At 47.7% G+C, this 22,805-nt stretch overlaps 1 protein-coding gene across 3 annotated transcripts in view; it reads left to right on the top strand.

Annotated features, from left to right (window-relative positions):
* The window catches only part of FOXP4 (forkhead box P4), a 305,849-nt gene that overhangs the window by 205,432 nt on the left and 77,612 nt on the right, over positions 1–22,805 (top strand). For all 3 annotated transcript variants that reach the window (XM_086923539.1, XM_086923540.1, XM_086923537.1), the window contains exon 5: positions 10,625–10,711. In XM_086923539.1, coding sequence (XP_086779665.1) covers positions 10,625–10,711 — 87 coding nt within the window. The remainder of the gene's footprint in view (positions 1–10,624; positions 10,712–22,805) is intronic.

The raw sequence follows: 22,805 nt of genomic DNA, 5'->3' as shown, positions 1-22,805 counted from the left end.
TCTTGTCACCTCCTGGTACATTAAGCAGCTTTGGTGATGGGGCTCAAGGGGGGAGGACAGGACAAATGAAACTGGGCACAGACCTACACTTGTCCCACTAGGGACGCCACTGGATCCTTCTGGTCATGGTGGAAACATTAGGTTCACAACAATTGTGCACACTGATTTCATATTAACAACCTGTTTGCAATGCCTTTTAAAATATCTGTGAGATCTTCCTCAGTGGTTGCAAACAAGGAGCTTTCGTTTCCTGAGCGAGCACAGAAGTAATCGTGATCTGTGATGACAGTAGAGCTCTCTCTTCAGTAAGCATGAGAAGGGAGGTGTCAGGTGTTTCCCTCCTCTGTGAGGAATAAGTATGGAACGTCTGGCGCCTCACTCCTCAGTGAATGCAAGTCGTTGGTGTCTCCCTGAGCAGTTATCTTGAAGTTAGAGTGGCCTATCATGTCTCTTTATGACTAATTGGCCTCCTCAGTAGGCTTTAGGTTTGAGAGGTTTGCCGTCTCGCTGTTCGGGGTAAGTGTTAGCGCAGTCTGTCTCCTCTCAGTAAGTGCACAGTGAGAGCATTCTAAGGAGTGTTTCTGCTCAGCTTGTGTCAGGTGAGAGGTCTATAAAGAACTTCACTCTACAGTAGTGTTCTCGAACTAGTAGCTCAAAGCAACTGGTAGATCTCACTACCTGTGAGTAGTTCTTCTGTGTGCAGCGCAGCCTACTAAATCAAAAGCTTCTGTTTGGTTGAATTAATGTATGTATACCAAAGTTGAAAAGCATGTATTTGTTATGAAAATGTGTGTATATTCAGAGCCTATAATTTCCAAAATATACTTAAAGCTGATATTTAAATGATAAATCATGCAGCATTGGGAGCCATATTAATAATATTATTACCTTGGTGCCAGGGGGCATTGCAGCTCTGTGGCTGTTATGCATTACCCTTGCAGAGGCATTCCAAATAGACTAAGCTTTTTTACATTACCGCTGGCAATCCTACACTGAGGTGAGCATGGCTGGGAATCTTGCATAGGGTAGCCACTAATACAATCTCGTCTGATGTGTTTAATACTCATGATATTAGTAGCTCGGGATGATTTTCATTGAACATAAGTAGCTCTTGTTAGTGAGAAGGTTGGAGACAGCTGGATAGTGTGCACAAGATGAGAACGCTCTGTGCTGCTTTTCCTCTTTTTGAATGCGAGTTGATACATTTATGGTCTCTCCTTTGCATTTTAACAGTACTAAGAGCGGCCTGCAGCACGCTGTTCTCAGTGATTGTGTGCCTAAGTGGTCTCTTATGGAGGGTAGGTGTTCCGTAGCCAATGTGAGTATGCAGTGAGAGATGAGAATGACACTTCCGCAATTACAGGTTCTTGGCCTTTGTCGACTTGTCCAGTGTGTTTGATTGTGTAATCCATGACACATGTTGGTCTATTTGAAGGAACTTAGTGTAGACCCTCCGCTAATAGCATTTCTAAGGGAACTATATTCAGGGAGTCGGATGAGAGTACGGTATGGGATTAGGGGCGAATGCACATCATCCTTTAAGGTAGAGCAGGATGTCACACAGGGTTGTTTCCTTGCACCTTTTTTATTCAACTTGCATATTTACTCCTTAATCGTGGCGCAAATTCCGCCACAGTGCGGGAGTTCTATTTATTGGGCGGGGCCGCGTTTAATGGGCAACGGACGTTGGCCGACGCGCGCTTGTAACGGGTTAACAGCTTTGGGAACATGCTGACGCAAGGTTGCAGAGACCTCCCACAAATTAGTTAACCTATCCCCCCTCTCCTTTATGCGGATGAAGCTGTATAAATGGCTCGTACTCCAATGGGACTACAGCACCTATTTACATGCTTCTCCAACTTTATGTTGAAATTGGGCCTAACAGTTAACTTGGGCAAGACTTTTGTAATGAAGTGCGGGAACCGTGTTTTGAGATGTCGTGACTTATCTGTTGACGATACTAAAAAATAGTTTTAAAAATCGTTTATCTAACTGGGAGTCCGATTTTCAGGACATGGGTCCTGGATGGATGCCTTTAAAGCCAAGAATTAAGTTTCACAAAAGAAACCTCAGCATTGCTAACCTTTGCACACAAACTGGGTAAGAAAGCTATTAGAACAAGCATTGGAAATGCAATAGGTCTCGCACCATTAGAGTTAGTGCTTTTAGAATTGTTTATGGGTTTTTTTTGTAAATGTTTAGCATTTTTGTTTCCTGTAGCCAATGCTAAAGAATTACAAATAAAAAAAGCCATAAACATTTCTTAAAGCTGTAACTGAAATGGTCTGAGACCTATTGCACTGTGTGAGGGTGAGGGGTTGAGGGTGAGTGAGGGTGAGGGGTTGAGGGTGAGTGAGGGTGAGTGAGGGTGAGGGGTTGAGTGTGAGTGAGGGTGAGGGGTTGAGGGTGAGTGAGGGTGAGGGAGGGTGAGGGTGAGTGAGGGTGAGTGAGGGTGAGGGTGAGGGTGAGGGAGGGTGAGGGTGAGGGAGGGTGAGGGTGAGTGAGGGTGAGTGAGGGTGAGTGGTTGAGTGTGAGTGGTTGAGGGTGAGTGGTTGAGGGTGAGTGGTTGAGGGTGAGTGGTTGAGGGTGAGTGAGGGTGAGGGTGAGTGAGGGTGAGGGGTTGAGGGTGAGTGAGGGTGAGTGAGGGTGAGGGGTTGAGGGTGAGTGAGGGTGAGTGAGGGTGAGGGGTTGAGGGTGAGTGAGGGTGAGGGGTTGAGGGTGAGTGAGGGTGAGGGGTTGAGGGTGAGTGAGGGTGAGGGAGGGTGAGGGTGAGTGAGGGTGAGGGTGAGTGAGGGTGAGGGAGGGTGAGGGTGAGTGAGGGTGAGGGTGAGTGAGGGTGAGGGGTTGAGGTTGAGGGTGAGGTGTTGAGGGTGAGTGAGGTGTTGAGGGTGAGTGAGGGTGAGGGAGAGTGAGGGTGAGGGGTTGAGGGTGAGTGAGGGTGGAGGGTGAGGGGGTGAGGGTGAGGGGGTGAGGGTGAGGGGGTGAGGGGTTGAGGGTGAGTGAGGGTGAGGGGTTGAGGGTGAGTGAGGATGAGTGAGGGGTTGAGGGTGAGGGGTTGAGGGTGAGGGGTTGAGGGTGAGTGAGGGTGAGGGTGAGTGAGGGTGAGGGATTGAGGGTGAGGGGTTGAGGGTGAGTGAGGGTGAGTGAGTGTGAGTGGTTGAGGGGGAGTGAGGGTGAGGGTGAGTGAGGATGAGGTGTTGAGGGTGGGTGAGGGTGAGTGAGGGTGAGGGGTTGAGGGTGAGTGAGGGTGAGTGAGGGTGAGGGTTTGAGGGTGAGTGAGGGTGAGGGGTTGAGGGTGGGTGAGGGTGAGTGAGGGTGAGGGGTTGAGGGTGAGTGAGGATGAGTGAGGGGTTGAGGGTGAGTGAGGGTGAGGGGTTTAAGGTGAGTGAGGGTGAGTGAGGGTGAGGGTGAGTGAGGGTGAGGGGTTTAAGGTGAGTGAGGGTGAGTGAGGGTGAGGGTGAGTGAGGGTGAGTGAGGGTGGGGGGTTGAGGGTGAGTGAGGGTGAGTGAGGGTGGGTGAGGGTGACTGAGGGTGAGGGTGAGTGAGGGTGAGGGGTTGAGGGTGAGTGGTAGATGGTGAGTGAGGGAGAGGGGTTGAGGGTGAGGGGTTGAGGGTGAGTGAGGGTGAGGGGTTGAGGGTGAGGGAGGGTAAGGGGTTGAGGGTGAGTGAGGGTGAGGGGTTGAGGGTGAGTGAGGGTGAGGGGTTGAGGGTGAGTGAGGGTGAGGGGTTGAGGGTGAGTGAGGGTGAGGGGTTGAGGGTGAGTGAGGGGTTGAGGGTGAGTGAGGGTGAGGGTGAGTGAGGGTGAGTGAGGGTGAGGGGTTGAGGGTGAGTGAGGGGGAGGGGTTGAGGGTGAGTGAGGGTGAGTGAGGGTGAGTGAGGGTGAGTGAGGGGGTGAGGGTGAGTGAGGGTGAGTGAGGGTGAGTGAGAGTGAGGGTGAGTGAGGGGTTGAGGGTGAGGGGTTGAGGGTGAGTGAGGGTGAGGGGTTGAGGGTGAGTGAGGGTGAGGGTGAGGGTGAGGGGTTGAGGGTGAGTGAGGGTGAGGGGTTGAGGGTGAGTGAGGGTGAGGGTGAGTGAGGGTGAGGGTGAGTGAGGGTGAGGGGTTGAGGGTGAGGGGTTGAGGGGTTGAGGGTGAGGGGTTGAGGGTGAGTGAGGGTGAGGGTGAGGGGTTGAGGGTGAGTGAGGGTGAGGGTGAGTGAGGGTGAGTGAGGGTGAGGGGGTGAGGGTGAGTGAGGGTGAGTGAGGGAGGGTGAGGGGTTGAGGGGGAGGGGTCGAGGGGGAGGGGTCGAGGGTGAGTGAGGGTGAGGGGTTGAGGGTGAGGGGTTGAGGGTGAGGGGTTGAGGGTGAGTGAGGGTGAGGGGTTGAGGGTGAGTGAGGGTGAGGGGTTGAGGGTGAGTGAGGGTGAGGGTGAGTGAGGGTGAGGGGTTGAGGGTGAGTGAGGGGGAGGGGTTGAGGGTGAGTGAGGGTGAGGGTGAGTGAGGGTGAGTGAGGGTGAGGGGTTGAGGGTGAGTGAGGATGAGTGAGAGTGAGAATGAGTGAGGGGTTGAGGGTGAGGGGTTGAGGGTGAGTGAGGGTGAGGTGTTGAGGGTGAGTGAGGGTGAGGGTGGGTGAGGGGTTGAGGGTGTGTGTGTGACAGTAACTTGTGTGTGTGTGAGGGCAGTGTGTGTCAATGCAACGGGGCTCATGTTATCGACCTCAGAAGCATTAAAAGTGTGTGTCTTGGAACGTCTGAGGGCAGCTCGGGTTACAAGCTTGCTTTGAAGATGGTCATGCAGTGCTGGGAGTGGAGCAGATGGTCCTGTTTATGACCTGCAGAGCGCGTGTGAAGTGGGCGCGGATGAAGTGACTGGGGGGTGAGGGGTGTGCAGCCTGGTGTGCTGAAGCCTGGCAGCAGAGGCGGCGCGCGCCAGCAGAGGCGGCGCCTGCACACAAATTGGCTAAGTGGCTGGTGGCAAATGGACGCACATCAAAGGAGCCGCGAAAGTAGCATGCAAGCAGAGGGCTTTTTTATTTATTTCCACTCATCTGTACTAGTGTTCGTGCTCAAATGACCCCAGATTACACGTAAATTATACATGATGAAAGGCCAAGAAATGATGTTGGGTTACTCCCACAATATATGTACAGTTCATGAATGTGCAATTCGTTGTTTGCTGATAGCTGGATTAATAAAGCTAGCTCAGAGGGTTAAAGCGCTGACGACCGATCTACCTGTGATATGCAGTTAACACGCTGGAGACCCTTAGGGCCGACGCAGCCTCTCATGTTTCTGCGGTCGATAAAATGAGCAGCTGGGTTTATGTGCACATATAAAATAAATTAGTCTCTATTTTCTTAGTATTATTACAGTTAAAGTGTAGGCTGTTTTTCTGCATTTAGTTCAATATACACTGCTATAACCAGTGTCGCACGTTTAGTTATAATGTTTCTGATTGTCAGTTAGTTTTCGGGTGGATTAACTTTCTTCGTTAATCCTTCAGTGTTGTCTTGTATTGTTTTATACGCATGTCAATGTTTGTTGGTGAGTTTAGTACACAAATTCGGTATGTCTGCATTTGCTACAGTTTTGGGTCTTTCGTGTTTTTTAGAAACGGATGGAAGGCTTCTTGTGGTGATTGTGAGTTAAACAATTGCCCGTGCGACTGTTCCTTGTGCGTTGTTTCAGAGTCGTAAGAAAGGTAATTTAAAGGGAAAAAAGAAGGAAGAAAAAGAATTACGCATTGAGAGAAGGAAACTGTGGAGTACAGGGAAAGAAGAAGTAAGCCCTGAAGTGAGAGAAGGACTGTCATAGGGAGGATGAGGAAGACGAGGCAGACTGAGGCAGCTGGAGAATAATGGAACGTGAGAGAGTGATGCGTGGGCAGAGAGAAGGCAGGCGCTGGAGAGGGAGGGGGTGGGATGCCTGCGAAAGGGACGACACACAGAGCGAATAGAGGTTACAATGAGGATCAGAGAGAAGAAAGGTAATTTAAAGGGAAATATTAAAATAAAGAAAAATAATGAAGAAAACAGAGCACTAATTAAAAAGTGAGAGATGGGCGAATGAAAGAAACCGTGAAAAGAAATGGAAAGGAAGGAAGCAGTAAGTCGGCCGGCTGGGAAATGCTCTCGGCATTGCGATTTGCAGAAATAGAAGACAGACGCATTTTGTTGACAGTGGTGGGTGCGAAACAAAACCTCTAAAATGTAAAATGTAAGGACTGGAATCCGCAGTTGCACAAAAACAAGTAGGTTAAACACATCATAAGGAGTATTAAGACCTTAAGGTGTAGTAAACCTTTTTAAAGTGGAATTCCCAAAATCCCCAATGTGAACATGTTAAATAAAACACATGAGATAGTAAAAACGTCTGTTAATTATTTTAAAAAAACAACTAATCAGAGCGTAGTGAAACCCTTGTAAAGCATAACCCAAACATTTGGGTCCCCAGTATGAACATGTGAAAAAACATCACAGGGTGAAGTGAAAACAACTGTAAAGTGAAACAGAGACACTGAAGGCTCTCTCTGTAACACCAACATGTGTGATAAGCAAAGTCCCAGAGAGAAGACCTAATAGTAATCGCCTCAACATGAGATTTGCTGATAAGTGAGAGATTTTATAGGGATTATTGGGCATGTCTGAGATGTCAGAGAAGGGGATATTAGTACAAAAACCGCTCTTGGCAAAGTCAATATATCTCGCCCTTGCCCCAATTGACGTTGCTAAGATTGTAAGCCCTGTCGTACAGCATCCCGATTTTGTACAGCGCTGCTTTTTTTTTTTATAACAGGAAAAAGGGTACAAGCAGTCGGCTTTGTAATTTGTAGGCGCAAGCACCAAGCATGCATGCACCTACACACAGGCAGTTTTAAATAAAAAAGATTTTGCTTGCTGGTTTGAGTTTGACTGGTATAGAAAAACAAAACTGTGGAGCGGGAGGAGAGAGCAATAACAATGTGGGGGTTGTAAGGAATCAGAGACGGCATTTTGTAAAACCATATGAGGGCACGGGAGGGGGAAGGAACATAGGTGATGGGTGAAGAACACGTAGAAAGAGTAACGTGAGGGTGAGATCATGTACTGGATAATGGGAGGGTGAGATGCTGCACTGGATAATGTGAGGGTGAGATGCTGCAACTGACGTATTGAGCAGTTGTAGGAAGGGCTACAGCTGCCGTTTTTTGGAACTGTGGAACCAGGCTTTAGTCCTTGCGTCTGTTCAAAACCTGAGATTCTGGGCAAGTCACTTAATTTCCCCGTGCCTAAAGCAAAATGAACGTGCCCTTCTATTATATAAGTGTTGCTTTTGTAAAATCCTTCAATAGCTTCCACTCGAGCTCAGGTACATAGAAAACATAGAAAAAGAAGTAAACATCATGTGAAAACCGACTAAAAACACAGAATAGTTTAAACATACAGATATCACCTGCCACAAAAAGCCGACTCTCTAGTCAGCTAAGCATACCTGTGACTTAGAAGCTGCCCTTAAGAAGAGTGCCGAACAACTCACTCCAAATCAACGATAACAATAAAATACAACACACCAACCCCTCAACTCTGACTCACGCGCTGCACTGCTGGTAATGATTATTGGGCGGCTGGCGAGGCGCTCTACACAGTGTGTTTGCGTGCAGCACATGGTTCCTCCGGTCAGGCTGGAGTATATGTGTTCCTGGCTCTATGTGCGCCCTTTTTTGCAGTGCATTGTTGTGACTTTAAGGCAGCTGCTTATACCATGCCTACCTTCATTGGAGCTGCAGGAAGGGCGCTCTGGAGAAGCCCAAAGCCAGTCAAACAATGGGAGGGAGAACTAGCTTCGGTGGGAGGGGACTCTGAATGCTGGAGCCAGGACTTCTCCAGGAAGTGGTGGTCTGCTTTCCTGGCCGGTGTTTTGGCTCTGGAGCAAATGAATCTGAGGGAGGAAGAGCGCAAAAGGGGAGGCTGAAGCTAGCGGTGACAATGGAAAGCTGCATCTAGTCTCTAATACCTTCCTGTTCAGTATTAACAGAGTGTGGACGGGTTCTCGGTATCAGCTCTCCCCATTGAAAATTAAAAGGAAAAGTGAATGCCTTTGTGTTTTAAAAAAATGCCTTCAGCGGACCACGTTTGTTTTAGAGCCTAGACACACCAATAACCATGTGTTTCTCCCCAAAAAAATAAACGTAAATGCCGAGTGTGAAGAAAAAAAACTGCTGGAGCTGGATTGATTTCTAGCCAAGCCAATTAAAGTAAACAGTGTAAACAAAAAATGTTCTTGCGGATTAGCTCAACAAACTCACCCTAGGGATGTATGGAAATACAATTTTAAAAAGTGGACGGAGACACGTATTTGCTCAGTGAGAGTCACAAGAAAGCACGCAACAAATTACCTCAGCACAGAAAGACACAGACACAACAACCTGGACAATGTTTGATAGAATTAAAGTTGGCTATTGTGCGCCGGGGTTTACACTACTTCAGTTAGGGCCGCACACTGCATGTCAGAGATCCGTGTAACATCCTAACAGAGCAGTTGGTGAATCAATTGGGACAGAAGTGTTCTAGAAACAAGTTAAACACGTTTTAAAAGTAGATACGGCCTCCGGCCTTGAATAATTAGGGGGTGAGAAATGCGCTGGGAGGGCTGCCTTTGATGTGGGAATGCGAGGCAGGCAGGCAGGCGGCTGGTGGCATTGTGCACGCGCTTCATGCACTGCAAGGAATCGCCAGCCAGTGGTGGTGTGGATAAAGACTGGATAAGCCCCTATAGAGCTTGCCAGCTGTGCTGCGCACAACAGGCGAGCCCTAAAAAGGGTAACTGTTTATAAGGCTAAATGTGTAGGAACAGCGCTGTATGCAGTAGGTTTATGTGGTTACAGTGACATTAAAAACCCCCCTTCAAGTAATACAGAATGTATTTCTCAAGAAATTACTTGCAGTCCCCCAGAGTTGCTCTTCCGAGGTCAGTCACTCAGAACTGGGGACGTCATTTGTTTCGGACATGGCTCATACCCAGATAAATGTATTGTGGCATAATGTCTGAACCTTTGAAGACAGTAGTTTAAATCGGCACATCGTTAACAACTGTATTAACTTGTCTGCACCTTTATGTATACCATGGCTATATCATGTCAATCTGATTTGTTCTGACTTAGCCACCTTGAATTTTTTGAACATTGTGACACTCTACAGTCTATACAAACAGTATGTTCCTCACGATGTATGAGGAAGTAAAGTTGGCCCTGGAATTAACAAAATCGAATATCATTAGGAACCTATTGATATTTGTTACCTTTGTTCGAGTTTGTTTACAACTGCTACCACAAGTTCGTTCTGACACGTTTTCAGTTTAACATATTTTAGCATTTGGTTACTATCCCTACTGTTATTAACTGGCCAGACAATATTCCTAGGTGCTAATGTGCTAATGTATGTACTGAGAGTACGATTCATACCTTGTTTTTCAGTATCTATTTTAAGGATTTAGGGAACGTTTTTTAATATTGATCTTACAGGATGTGAATTTTAAGCAATATCGACCTGCGTACCTGTTTTTACAAATACTGCCTTCTCTTTTGGTCTACTATTATGTGACTAGTTATTTATGTTCTTTTTTACAATGTACAAAAACCATGAATAGTCTAGCTCTGTCTAAAACTGGGAGTTTTTAATGACAATTGCACTTTATACCTTTATTGCTTTTGTGGTAAATCAGCAAGATCACTGTGATCTGTTCATTTATTGGAAAACCTATGAAATTATGTTTTTACACTTACACTTTTATGATTTTAAAATATGAAATCGAATAAAGATGATTTTGATTTCAGTATGAGGCTTCCTCAATGAGGAGGCTCTGAGAGCAGTGTATGGAGTAGTTTCTCTCCTCTGTGAGGAGGCACGCTGAATGGTGTATGGAGCCTTCCTCCTCAGTCAATTTGAGTACCCATAATTTGCTTTCAGTGAATGTGCACGGAGAGTGGTGTATGGAGGCTCCCTCAGTGAGGAAGCATTAAGTGCCGTTGTGTATGTATTATCCTTCTTCGTGAAGGCACTGAGAATGGTGTAAGGAGTGACTGAAGAGGTGCTGAGTGGTGGATGGACTTCCCTTCCTAGGTGAAGAGACCCTGAGAGCAGTGTAAGGAGTCAATGAGGAGGTGCTTTGTGGTGGATGGACTCCCCGTCCTAGGTGAAGAGACCCTGAGAGCAGTGTAAGGAGTCAATGAGGAGGTGCTTTGTGGTGGATGGACTCCCCGTCCTAGGTGAAGAGACCCTGAGAGCAGTGTAAGGAGTCAATGAGGAGGTGCTTTGTGGTGGATGGACTCCCCGTCCTAGGTGAAGAGACCCTGAGAGCAGTGTAAGGAGTCAATGAGGAGGTGCTGAGTAGTCTAGAGTCTCACTGCTCAGTGAGGAGGCTCTGAGAATGGTGTACGGAGGCTTCCTCTTCAGCGATTTAGGGAGTTTCGTTTCTCAATGAGGAGTCTTTGAGACTGGTATATAGAAGCTCCAGCTACAGTGAGGAAATCCTGAGAGCAGTGGTGTATGTAGTATCCTTTCTCAGTGATTAGACTCCAAAAGGTTGATATGATGGCTCCTTCCTCGATGAAGAGGCATTGAGTGTTCCGGGACCCCTGCATTACTTGATGTTTGATGTCCTTCCTTTTCTGCAGCTCCAGGAGTACTACAAGAAGCAACAGGAGCAGCTACACCTCCAACTCCTGACACAACAGCAGGCCAGCAAGCAGCAGATCAAAGAGGTGGGGAGCAAAATTGTGCACCGTAGCTGGAGATAGCAAAGGCTTGAGAGAGAACACGCTGCAAGTAGAGCAGCAGAGATCATTAGGAATGGCACACTCTAAGTAAGGGACAGGGAGACATACACAAGGAAGGCACTCTTTTTGGCAAGGGATAACACACTGCCCATCTGGACTGTACCATAAAGAGTGACATGGGTATCTAGGACATTGGAAAAGGGTAAACCATGATATATGGTGAAGAGGTTTCAAAGAAGGGATTCGATAAATGATGAGGAATCTGGGGCTTTGAGAAAGATGTCCAAATGATGGATCAGATCTCTGGAGCCTCCAGAAAGGTGGACAAATCCGGCATGGTCACGGTAGAGCGTTGCCGAATATGCTCAACCAAGGGTTGAGAGTTCAGTAACATTGACTAAAGGTGCCAACTCAGGATGACTAATCCTTTACTTCTTGTAGGAAGCACGGGTCTATAGTGACAATGCGATGTTTCTGAGACTCAAAATGTCAACACCATAAGGGTTCATGGGACAAGTGCTACAACAGTTGAGCGGCTAGAGGACTATGGGGGAATGCCATAATGATGAAGGAAGCGCAGATGCCCTGTAGATAGGTCGACATCAGTGGACTTGGTTGCAGAGTCTTTGAGAAATCTACAATTTGAGGGACTTAGGGCAGGCCACTAAACGCATTTTCTTCTGTGTATCTGCTTCTTAGCATCCCAAAAGGTCGAGGGAATCTACATTCAGCCCTTACAGTCTGCCTTCTTCTATAGAACAAAGGGCTGAGCAAAAACTGTTTTGCTGTGTTGTCAGCTTTGCCTCCAGAACTGGCCAAAGTTGACTTTTCCCTGTTTGGGACGTGTGGCCTATATGTGGCCTCCTCCTTTGTCCTTTGCTGGGAGATGTATGGAAATCACAGGGAACCCCATAAAAAGTCTCCTCTGTCTCTCTGAGATGTGTCTTTAACTATTAAATGCTTTCCCATCTCTCTTTTGTGATTGAAGCCAAAGTAATGTACCCAACCCAGGTTTGCACATGGCATCCCTTTCTGTTAAGTGTGTCTTCTTCTAGTAACCTCCTAACCTTACTAACAGGTTAGAAGGGAGGTTAGCAGGTTAACATATAGCAGTTGCTTTTATCAGTGTGAACTTTCAAACAAGCTCTATAACATCTTCTGGGGAAGACATCTGACAAGGACTTTGCTGTGTTCACTCAACCAAAACCAGGGGCATAGCTTTGGACTCTATATAAAGCCATATCCTGACCTACCTTGAGAAAAAGAGGGAAGAATACTGCCACATGCATGGCAAGACTTGCCCACGACCAGGACGACCAGGGCAGTGCCCACTAAACTTAAGATTGGCACTGTCCCCCAATAGCCAGACCCGAATCAAAGACACCTGCCTAATGAACAGGACTGAAGACTTTCAGAAGTCATTCAGAACTGTGAGAGTGATGATCTTCCAACCCAGGACTCATTTTGTGCCATTCCAACCATATAAGCCCAGAAGCCCTCTTTTTAAGAGGCACATTTAAAGAGCAGCATTTCCCTTTTCCTCCAGGCCCTGCAGCATTGGTCCTTGGCCGACATGGGTCATCCTGATTCCAGAACATTTTGGCATATCTCTCTGCCCTTGATATTCTGAAGATATAATGGTTTAAATGTACAACTGAGCCATCACCCTAAATCTCGCATACTAGTGGGAACAAGTAGTTCCAGTGGGTGCCTTTGATCCTGGGGACTCCAGCCACTTGAACTACAAGCAGGCATTCAAAAGATATAGAGTCCTGATGTTTGTTACCCAATGGAAGTGGGCTAACATGAGAGCGAAGTCCAGTGTCGGAGCCAATAGTCTCACCATTTAACATTGACTTTGAAGAACTGTTCAGCTCTCATAGGTCTTCCCTTGGACTATGTTCATTAATCCCCATTCACCAACTATTAAATCCCTGGGAGTTCCATTAAATGGACCGTGGGCCTTTGACTCTGGTATAGTCTCTTTTTACCAACTACTAAGTCCCTAGTTTAGTGGGCTTGGAATCCCTATTCACTTTTGGGGGCCTTGGTATTGGGTATTTAAAACATTCTTGGACTTCCTAGGCTTTTTAGAGGCGTTCGGCCACCCAGCCTCATAATCACAGATCTGTCCCTTTTCACAACCTTGAGAGGTGTCCCCTAGCAGATTTGAAAAAACTGCCACCTTTGTCCATTGAAAAAATTCTGCTTGGTAAAAGAACTAAAACCCACAGCACTCTAGATATTTTTGATGTCTTAGTACCACCATCAAAGAGAAGAACATTATTTAAAGTTGCATTGAGCATGGGAGGGAGTGGTAAGAAGAGTTAGAACATGTATCTTCATCCTGAGAAAGGCCAGCGACCCTTATGGGTGGTTGGAGGGCCGAAACAGGTTGATAAATAAAGTATTTAGGGGTACAGTGTACTAACGGTCCAGGTATACCCTGACTTACAATTAATTTGTAACAATGCCAAGAGAGGCCCAGAATAAAACAGGGGGTTACTCTCCTAGGTAGTTTTAAGATTTATATGTTTGGATGATCCCATTTTTGAGGGGCCACTTTTGCCCCGAAAAACAATGTGTTTTGCTCCACTCTTAGTGTTGGTCTGCGCCAGTGTTTTAGCACGCCCTGTGATGAAGCATGCTACTTTCTAGTGGGTGACGGAAATTTTAAAACCACTGAGGGTTTCGTATAGAGGACCGAGGTTTATTTGATTTCCTCTTTCTTTTATGCGTGTGCTTATTTTTGAGTAGTCCCACAGGCCCTAACTGTACTAAGACTCACACCTGTACACCACCAAGATACCCTTGCCGGGTAATAGTGCGCTCTACATAACATAACAAACCCCTCGGGATGTTTAGAATTTGGACGAGCAGGCGCCCCCTCAAACTCACTCTATTACCCTTAACCCATTTAGGGCTTTGTCTGCCACTGGCCTGCCAGAGCACCCCAACAACATGCGAGAACAAAATGATTGCTAACCCTTAACGTTTATCGTACAGGAAGGCGCAAGAGTCTCTTTTAGGAATCTACGACGCTGGGTGATTTCTCCATAGCTATTTTGTCATTGTATCCAATAATTGGCAATAGCAAAATAGAGCTTTAATTAGAGAGAAAATCCAGCTGTAATCTCAAAGCACAAGGAGGCAACACATCTGTAGTAAATGGTTGTATAAAGCAGCCCAAAGTACACAATGTGTACTAAACACGGGACTAACTTATAGTATTTGCATACAAGGGAGTAGAAGCAGTGAATTCTTCCATAAGACAGATGAATACAATCACAATACCCCAGGAAATCAGAGAGTCGCTTTACCATGACTTGCTGCCCAATCATTCACTTAACACAACCATCAAGACCAATACTAAGCAAAACATCCCAGAGCAAAGACATTGGTAAAACCAATTTAGGAAAATGCTAGAGAAGGAGGGCTTGGAAATGGACCAGCTGGCAATGGAGTTCCAAACAGTACCACAACATTAGGTAATTGTACATTTTAAATCCAACCTAGAAATGTAGAGCAGATTGAATAGGGCGGTCCATCCTGACTACGTTTGCATAAAGCAGTGCATAGCCATAGGAGACAATAGTGACATTCTTAAATTGGCTATATCTAGCTGATAGAGCTGCCAGTTAGCATAAGACACTTTCTGCTGTCTTCTCAGAAATGAAGCGTGTATGCCGCCCTCACATCATCTGTGCCTGTACTGAAGCATGTGTACTCCTTGGCTTCCAGTAAGATTTGTAATGTATTGCATTGTAGTGCTTACTATCTCTCCGTGGGGCCTTGAAGCGCTTGTAGTCCTTCCCAACTAGACATTTTGAAATCGAAACTTTTTTTGATCATTATCTTTGGCGCTCCTGAACCCAGTACTGGACTTGAAATCCGCATTCGAGGCCCGTGCTTGAGGCTAGCCGCTGCCGTCGCTTGGCAGCCCAGATGTCATGCCATGGCAGTCCGTGCACAGTGACTCGAGGCCCGTACATTGCCTGGGTGTGATCTTGCCGGTTCGTGGGAGGGGACTCCTGATTCTCCAGTATTGGGGTGTCTTTCATAGATTCACATGCTTGAATATTCCCCGTCGTCGGAGTGGGAGTCCCACGGTAAATAAAATAGCAATAAATGCTAAATATATAATAATATACAATAAATATATATATACATAATAAGGAAAAACCCAAAAAATGCATACAATAACCATCTGGTACCTAACCAAGAGTTTCCACATAGGAATGCATGGGGAAAAGAAGTTCCAATGCAGCCTATCCTTGTCATTATGTTAGTCCAAACTGCAGCCAATCAGGCGCCAGCAGCCCTCTAGAACCTTCTCCTCAGAGCTCAAGCCCTCAGATTTTCTACCGCACGTCGTGTGTAAGGGAGTCTCCCTGAGCTCTGCTCAGTTTTCTTCTTCAAGTGTTCCAGTTTCTTCCAAAATGTCTTCAAGTAAGAAATCTCTCTTCAGAGCGTGTTCCTCTTGTGGAAAGCTGAGATTATATCATGATGACCCACACAGTAAGTGTATTTACTGCCTTTACCCGGACCATGAAGTGGGTACCTGTAAACTCTGTAGAAAATTCTCAGAGAAAACTCAAAAGGACAGAGAAGGCCGTTTACTTGTCTGGCTTCAGAGGCTTAAAGACAAAGATAATGTAATTTCTGACGCTGAAAGTCTGGGGTCAGGCCGTTCTCAAGCAGCTTCTAAACGTGGTAGTGTGCAGGAGGTGCCTTCACCATTTCTTAAAAAGAGGAAAGTTTCCCTCACAATGGCCCCTGCGGTGTCTTCACCTTTGCCTACCACGTCTGGGCCCACGAGACAAAGCTCTCAGGCTCCTTCTGCTTCAAGGTCCAGTATTTCTGTGAGGAAAACGGATTTGCCGTCGACGACGGGAGTTTTTACTCCGTCGACGAGAATGGCTGTCTCTGGTTCCAAATCGACGACGACAGTCACAACGACGATGGCCTCTGGATCGTCGTCGGCCTTAGCGTCGACGTCTTCATCGTCGATGAGAGTGGTTCTCAGCTCTAAGACTGTGCCTTCTGTGATTCCTATTTCATCGTCATCGACGAAAAGAGCTCACTCGTCGACGACCCGGTCGTCGTCGACTAGAAGTGTGAAGGCTTTGACTCCGTCTACGCTCTCGTCGACGAGCGCACCGTCGACGGCTATCCCGTCGACGAGGGGACCTATTCCATCTGCTCCGTCGACGACCGTTCCGTCGACGACCGTTCCGTCGACGATGACTCCGTCGACGATGACTCCGTCGACGATGACTCCGTCGACGATGACTCCGTCGACGATGACTCCGTCGACGATGACTCCGTCGACTAAGATTCCGTCGACGATGACTCCGTCGACGATGACTCCGTCGACGAAGACATTGAAAGTAAAGGTTCCGTCGACGATGACTCCATCTATACCGTTGAAGACTGCTCCGTCGACGGTCTCCTCGTCGACGATGGCATCCAAATCGATCCCATCGCAGAAGTCAATTGATGTCATGCCGTCAACGCGTACGCAGGACACTATTTCGACGCCGGCCTCTTCTTTTGCTACTATGCCTCTTTTGCCCTTGCAGTCCAGCAAACCACAGTTCGAGACTCTTACAGAGCAAGAGATGATTAATCCTCCATCTCCGCTGTTTGCGACTGATTCTGATCAAGAGTCTGATGGCCAAGCTCACAGTCTTTCGGACCTTAATATTAAGTGCCAAGAATTCAGTAATGACGAGGAAGATGTTTATGACCAACATCAAACAACTCACACTCAGATTCCAACTGCAATGTTGCCTATCTCCATGATATCAAACCTCCAAAGTATGTTGGAAGACTACAATCGGCGTTTCCCACCAACGCCACAGCTTACAACGGTCCCATCAGTAATGAATCCGGTTTCTAACCCGGTTCTGGCTCCTCCTCAACCAGCGTCTCCTGTAACTGTTCACCGTACTACATCGGTTCGTGTTCACACTACCATCTATCCAGAGGATGATGATGACGAGAATCCTCCAGAGCGTGAAGATGGTGAAGTTTCTGAAGTAGATGAGGATGGTGAGGAACATTTGGCGGAGTGGGATGACTATCGTGCTCAAACACCATCTCCTTCTCAGGTGCCTGCAGCGGATTCTCCTCCAGTGGACATCGCAGGCTTCCACCAGTTAATGGATAGGGCAGCACAGCGTTTCAAACTGCCACGAGCACACCGAGAGGAAGATTGCTTCCTATACGATTTCAAAAACCAGCCCTTGAAACAGATCCACACAGTCCCGATTATAGATTTCATCTGGTCTGAAGGGGAGAAGATAATGAAGACGCCAAACTCTCTACCAGCGCAGCTGCCAAGGTTAGAGAAGAAATACAAAGCTCCTATAGGATCTCCAGCATGCCTTACAGGCCAACCTAAGCCCGACTCTGTCGTCACGCAGGCAGCTCAACGGGGTTCAAAGAATCCGGCATCTACGATCACTGCTCCTCCGGACCGTGAGGGCCGTCGCCTGGATGCTATTGGACGAAAATTTTCCTCCATGTCCTCTACTACAGTTCGAGTGGCCAACGCCATGGCCATTTTAGGCCGTTATGATCGTCAGGCTTGGGCTGATCTAGCCGCCTACATAGCGTTACTTCCAGATGTTTCCAAGGCAGAAGCACAGAAAATTCTGCAAGAAGGAGAGAGGACGGCAGAAGAACTTATCGATTGTGCAGTGGATGTAGCCTGCACCGGTTTTCGCCAGCTCGCTGGAGCAGCTGTTCTGCGTCGCCAGGGTTGGTTACGCTCGACTTCGTTTCGGCAGGAAGTTCAGGCACGAATCCTAGATATGCCATATGACGGTGAGTCATTATTTGGAGCGCATATTGATGAGGCGCTACAATCCATTAAAAAGGACACGGACACTGCACGTGCTTTGGGTACCCTTCAGTTTAGGAAACAGCCCTTTCGGGGTGCTCGAGGACGTGGCACTACGTCCACTTTTCGTGGAGGAAGCAGTCAATACCGGTCCTTCAACCAAGGTAACCAGCGTTACACCGGTAACCGCCAGCAGTCTTCCCGTCAGCAGCCTGCCAGGACTTACAGAGGGAAGTCTAATTTCAGAGGTCAATCCAACAAACGCCAATGACTCCTCTGTCGAACGGAGAATTGGAGGTCAAATCTCTCTGTTTGGTTCTCAATGGTCCTCCATTACTACGGACCGTTGGGCACTCGACATTGTGAAGAGAGGCCATGCATTGGAATTTGTCGAGGTACCTCCTCCAACGCCACCTTCCGGACCACCACCTCCGCACCTCAAAGAACTATTTCATCAGGTTCGCCTTCTCCTTCAAAAGGGTGCGGTGGAAGTTGTGCCAAAGTCGCAGAGAGGGAAGGGGTTTTATTCCCGTTTTTTCCTCGTCATCAAAAAGAACGGAGAATGGAGACCAATACTGGACTTGAGAGCACTCAATCATTATCTCAAGGACCAGACCTTCCGTATGCTCACGCTTACAGAGATCTTGCGTTTGCTCTCAGTCGGAGATTTCATGACTACCATCGATCTCCGGGACGCCTACTTCCATGTCCCAATTCTAGCGGCGCATCGCAAGTTCCTACGTTTCAAGGTGGGGCACCTTCATTTCCAATTCCGGGTCCTTCCATTTGGCCTCCGTTCAGCCCCCCGAGTCTTTACAAAAATGTTGGCTCCGGTCATGGCTTTTCTTCGTCTTCAAGGCATCCAGATATTCCCATATCTCGACGACTGCCTTCTGAAATCACAATCCCGTGCACAACTTCTACATCATACTGCAATCTGCCAGACAGTATTCCGTTCCTTGGGTCTGTCCATCAATCTGGAGAAATCTCAATTGCAGCCAACAACTTGCAAAGATTTTCTAGGGGCAACGTTGGACACCACCCTGGCCAAAGCATTTGTCTCCCGGGAACGTCAACAGAGGATCCTCCGGCTAGTATCGCTACTTCTCGCAAAGAAGTGCGTTTCAGTCCGCTTGTTGAAGTCTTTTTTGGGGATGGCTTCGTCATGCATCGCTCTTGTCCCTCATTGCAGACTACGAGCGCGACCTATCCAACAGGCTCTGGACAAGCAGTGGCGTCAGGTCACCGGTTCCTTCAACGATCAGGTCTCCATCACCATTCCCATGAAAAAGGCGCTCAAATGGTGGGCACAACCACACCAACTAGCAGCAGGCACGTCTTTTCTGTCCAACACCCCAGATCTAACACTGACGACGGATGCCTCCCTGGAGGGCTGGGGAGCTCACCTCCAAGACCTGTCCGTGAAAGGGAAATGGACCTTCCATCAAAAGACCTGGCACATCAACAAGTTGGAGCTGATGGCTATCTTTCTAGCCCTGAAATCATTTCAACCAGTGCTGCAGGGAGAGTCAGTTCTGATACAAATGGACAACACGACCTGCATGCATTATATAAACAAGCAGGGCGGAACAAAGTCTCCGGTGTTGTCCCGCTTGGCAGAAGCGATTTGGGACTGGTCCATCAATCATCAAATCCAAATCACGGCAGTACATCTTCCGGGGTTGTCCAACCTCCTGGCGGACTCCCTCAGCAGATCTCGATCATCCAACCACGAGTGGGAACTCCACCAGCCAACACTCGATATGGTCTTTCACCGTTGGGGAAGCCCTGCAATCGACCTCTTTGCGACTCCAGAGAACCGCAAATGCCCCGCTTACGCAAGCTGGCATCCCCACAAAGGGTCCCAAGGCAATGCCCTTCTGATGGATTGGTCGAATCTCTTCGCCTACGCTTTTCCTCCGATCCCTCTAGTGCCTCGCGTACTTTGGAAGATGCGGAGAGAGCCTTGTCACATCCTTCTGATTGCCCCCAGGTGGCCACGACAGGCGTGGTTCTCAGAGCTGCTACTCCTGTCTCAATGCAAACCCATTCTTCTTCATCCTCGAATGGATCTTCTCTCCATGAACAGGGGTCAAATCTACCATCCGGACCCCTCTTCCCTGAGCTTGTCAGCCTGGAACCTGAGCACTGTGAATTTGCACATCTAAGCATCCCTCAAGAGTGTCGTAACATCCTCGCTCAGGCCAGGGCTCCATCAACTATAAAAACCTATAAGTTGAAGTGGAAACGCTTTTGCCACTGGTGTGCAGACGCCGGGGTACATCCTTTGCGTGCCACGCCCGCTGAGCTCCTCCCTTTCTTTCTCCATCTGGCTCAGTCGGGTTTGTCACATGCAACTTTAAGAGTTTTTCTGGCGGCAATCTCACGCTTCCGCCATGATGGCTCCGCCTCCTTATGCTCATCCAGATTGATACGTCAGTTCTTCAAAGGACTTCTTCGGACTTTTCCACCAGTTCGGCGTCCTCCTCCAGAGTGGCGCCTCAACATTGTCCTCTCACAATTAATGACTGCTCCGTTTGAGCCAATTCATAGCGCAGATCTCAAGTATGTCACCTGGAAGGTTGCGCTTTTACTCGCACTGACGTCCTCACGTCGAGTGAGTGATATGCATGCTTTCACAATTAAACAGCCATTTCTACAGTTCAAACCGGATTCTGTGCTTTTACGCACTAATCCTACTTTCCTTCCAAAAGTGCCGTCAGACTTCCATATTAATGAGCCTGTTATACTGAAGTCTTTCTTTGCCAATCCGCAATCACCTGCGGAACAACGCCTGCACTCTTTGGACATTAAAAGATGTTTAAAGTTCTACATCAGCAGAACGGCCCAGTTCCGAAAATCAGATCAGCTCTTCGTGGCCTATGGCCGTTTTCAAAAAGGGCGACCAGTCACCAAACCTACAGTAGCCCGCTGGGTGGCCTCGGCGATTGCTTTCTGCCATCAGAAAGCGGGAAAGCCTTTACAGTCTGCAGTGAGAGCCCACTCTACCAGGTCTGTGGCCTCTTCGACTGCACTCTTTGCCGGAGTTCCATTGCATCAGATTTGCAGAGCTGCCACGTGGTCCAGCAGGCACACGTTCACGAAGCACTACAATCTGGGTGCCATGGCCGAAGGGGATACCGCAGTGGGACAAGCTGTGCTCCGGAATCTTTTTCAATAAGGTGAGCCTCTGTTCTACCCTCCTCCTATGGTTTCCAGTCTTGTGCATGTCTTCTCTATGTATACATACAGTGTTATAACTTCCGTGACATGGATTTAATCCTGTTGATTTCAACCTTTTGTGTATACATTGCATCCTGGAAACTTTGTGTACGGATACGGACTGCTTACTATTCTATATTCAAGCATGTGAATCTATGAAAGACACCCCAATACTGGAGAAGAACAATTGTTACTTACCTGTAAACAGGTGGTTCTCCAGTATTGGTGTCTTTCATAGATTCACATGCGACCCTCCCATCCTCCCCTCAGAGGCTCGCTTCTCCTCATAGACTCTGTGGTCACTCCTGTGCTACGAAAATCTGAGGGCTTGAGCTCTGAGGAGAAGGTTCTAGAGGGCTGCTGGCGCCTGATTGGCTGCAGTTTGGACTAACATAATGACAAGGATAGGCTGCATTGGAACTTCTTTTCCCCATGCATTCCTATGTGGAAACTCTTGGTTAGGTACCAGATGGTTATTGTATGCATTTTTTGGGTTTTTCCTTATTATGTATATATATATTTATTGTATATTATTATATATTTAGCATTTATTGCTATTTTATTTACCGTGGGACTCCCACTCCGACGACGGGGAATATTCAAGCATGTGAATCTATGAAAGACACCAATACTGGAGAACCACCTGTTTACAGGTAAGTAACAATTGTTCTTCTGTGTAATGTTTGGATGGCCTCTGTAGATGTGTACTTTGCTTTAAGATGGCCGGCACCTGTTCGTCACTTACAGGCTGTCATGGAGGGTCTGCCTGCACGCGCAGCGGACTGAAGCAGATCAGCCTTGTGTTGGGCCATCATTACAAGCAGCATTAGTGATAAGGGCATGGTTACAAGTAAAACATCTGGGTCAGGATGAGCAAACTATCGCCTAAGAGCAGGGCAAGAGACGACTGCATCATATCTGATAGTAGTGAAGATTGTAATCAGAATATCGGACATGAGCAGGATTACAGGCAAAACATCCGAGAGACCTGGCTACAGGCGAGCGGTGCACGATTCACGGCATCACTAACTGCGGAGCACTTTACTGGCGAATTCATTTGTCGTCTACATCACAGTATTACAGATGCATTTCTGACTATGCAGATTTCCTTCAGATATAAAAATACTCGTGAAACCATGCACATTGCGAGGGCTTTTTATACAGAAAGGAAAGCATAGCTGGGTACCACTTGTGAACATGTGTGATAAGCTTCAAAACATAGGAAGACACTTAAAATGAAAAAGTACAAAGATGAAGTGCCCCAGGATCGTGGCTGTGCCGCCCTGTGGGGTGAGCGGGCACCCGGTACTGGCTGGAGCCTGGGCAGAGCTCGGTGCCCGGCCTCCCTCTGAATGTGCTGCCGGTGCAGGTGTGGTGACCGGCCCCCGAGAGCAGCTGGCGCCTCATCCTCGTGTTCGATTAATGAAGTGCGCCCATCAGGCCAGCCTGCCACTGAAACTGCACTGGATGTGCTCGTAAATCAAAGTGACAGCAGCTGCTCCAGCACAGACTGCACCCACTGAGCTGCATCCAATGTGCTTGGCGGGGGAGGGGGAAGATATGTACAGCTACTTGAACCCGGGCTGCGGAAGCCTAGAATGAAACACAAAGAAGCGGCGGAAGCCAGAGGAGGAGAGGGGTCCTAAAGAGAGGAATGGGAAGGGGGGTGGGAGGGGGCAGATGGGTTGGAGAAAGACGAGAAGGAGTGGAAGACAGAAGACAGATAAGAAGTACATAGCTAGAAAGAAAGAGGTACAGGAATGAAAAGGAGCGCAAGGTAGAGAGTTGAGCTAATACATATTCGAGCCCAAGGAGAGAGAAAGGAGATGCTACTCTCCCTCTGAGTCGGGGGTGTTGGCCTCTCCATGAAACCAGGAGATGTTAATACTGCATTATCTGTCCTCTCTCGCTCTCTGGGCTGAGACGGGTGTTTATTAAGAGGTTGATCTGTCTCTGACACAGGGAGATGTTAGTAATTGCTTCTTTGATCTGGCTTGAAGAGATTTTACT

This window comes from Lissotriton vulgaris, chromosome 5 (genome assembly GCF_964263255.1).
Source record: "Lissotriton vulgaris chromosome 5, aLisVul1.2, whole genome shotgun sequence".
Lineage (NCBI taxonomy): Eukaryota > Metazoa > Chordata > Amphibia > Caudata > Salamandridae > Lissotriton > Lissotriton vulgaris.
The sequence above is the reverse complement of the archived record's forward strand: the minus strand, read 5'-3'. Positions and strand labels throughout refer to the sequence as shown.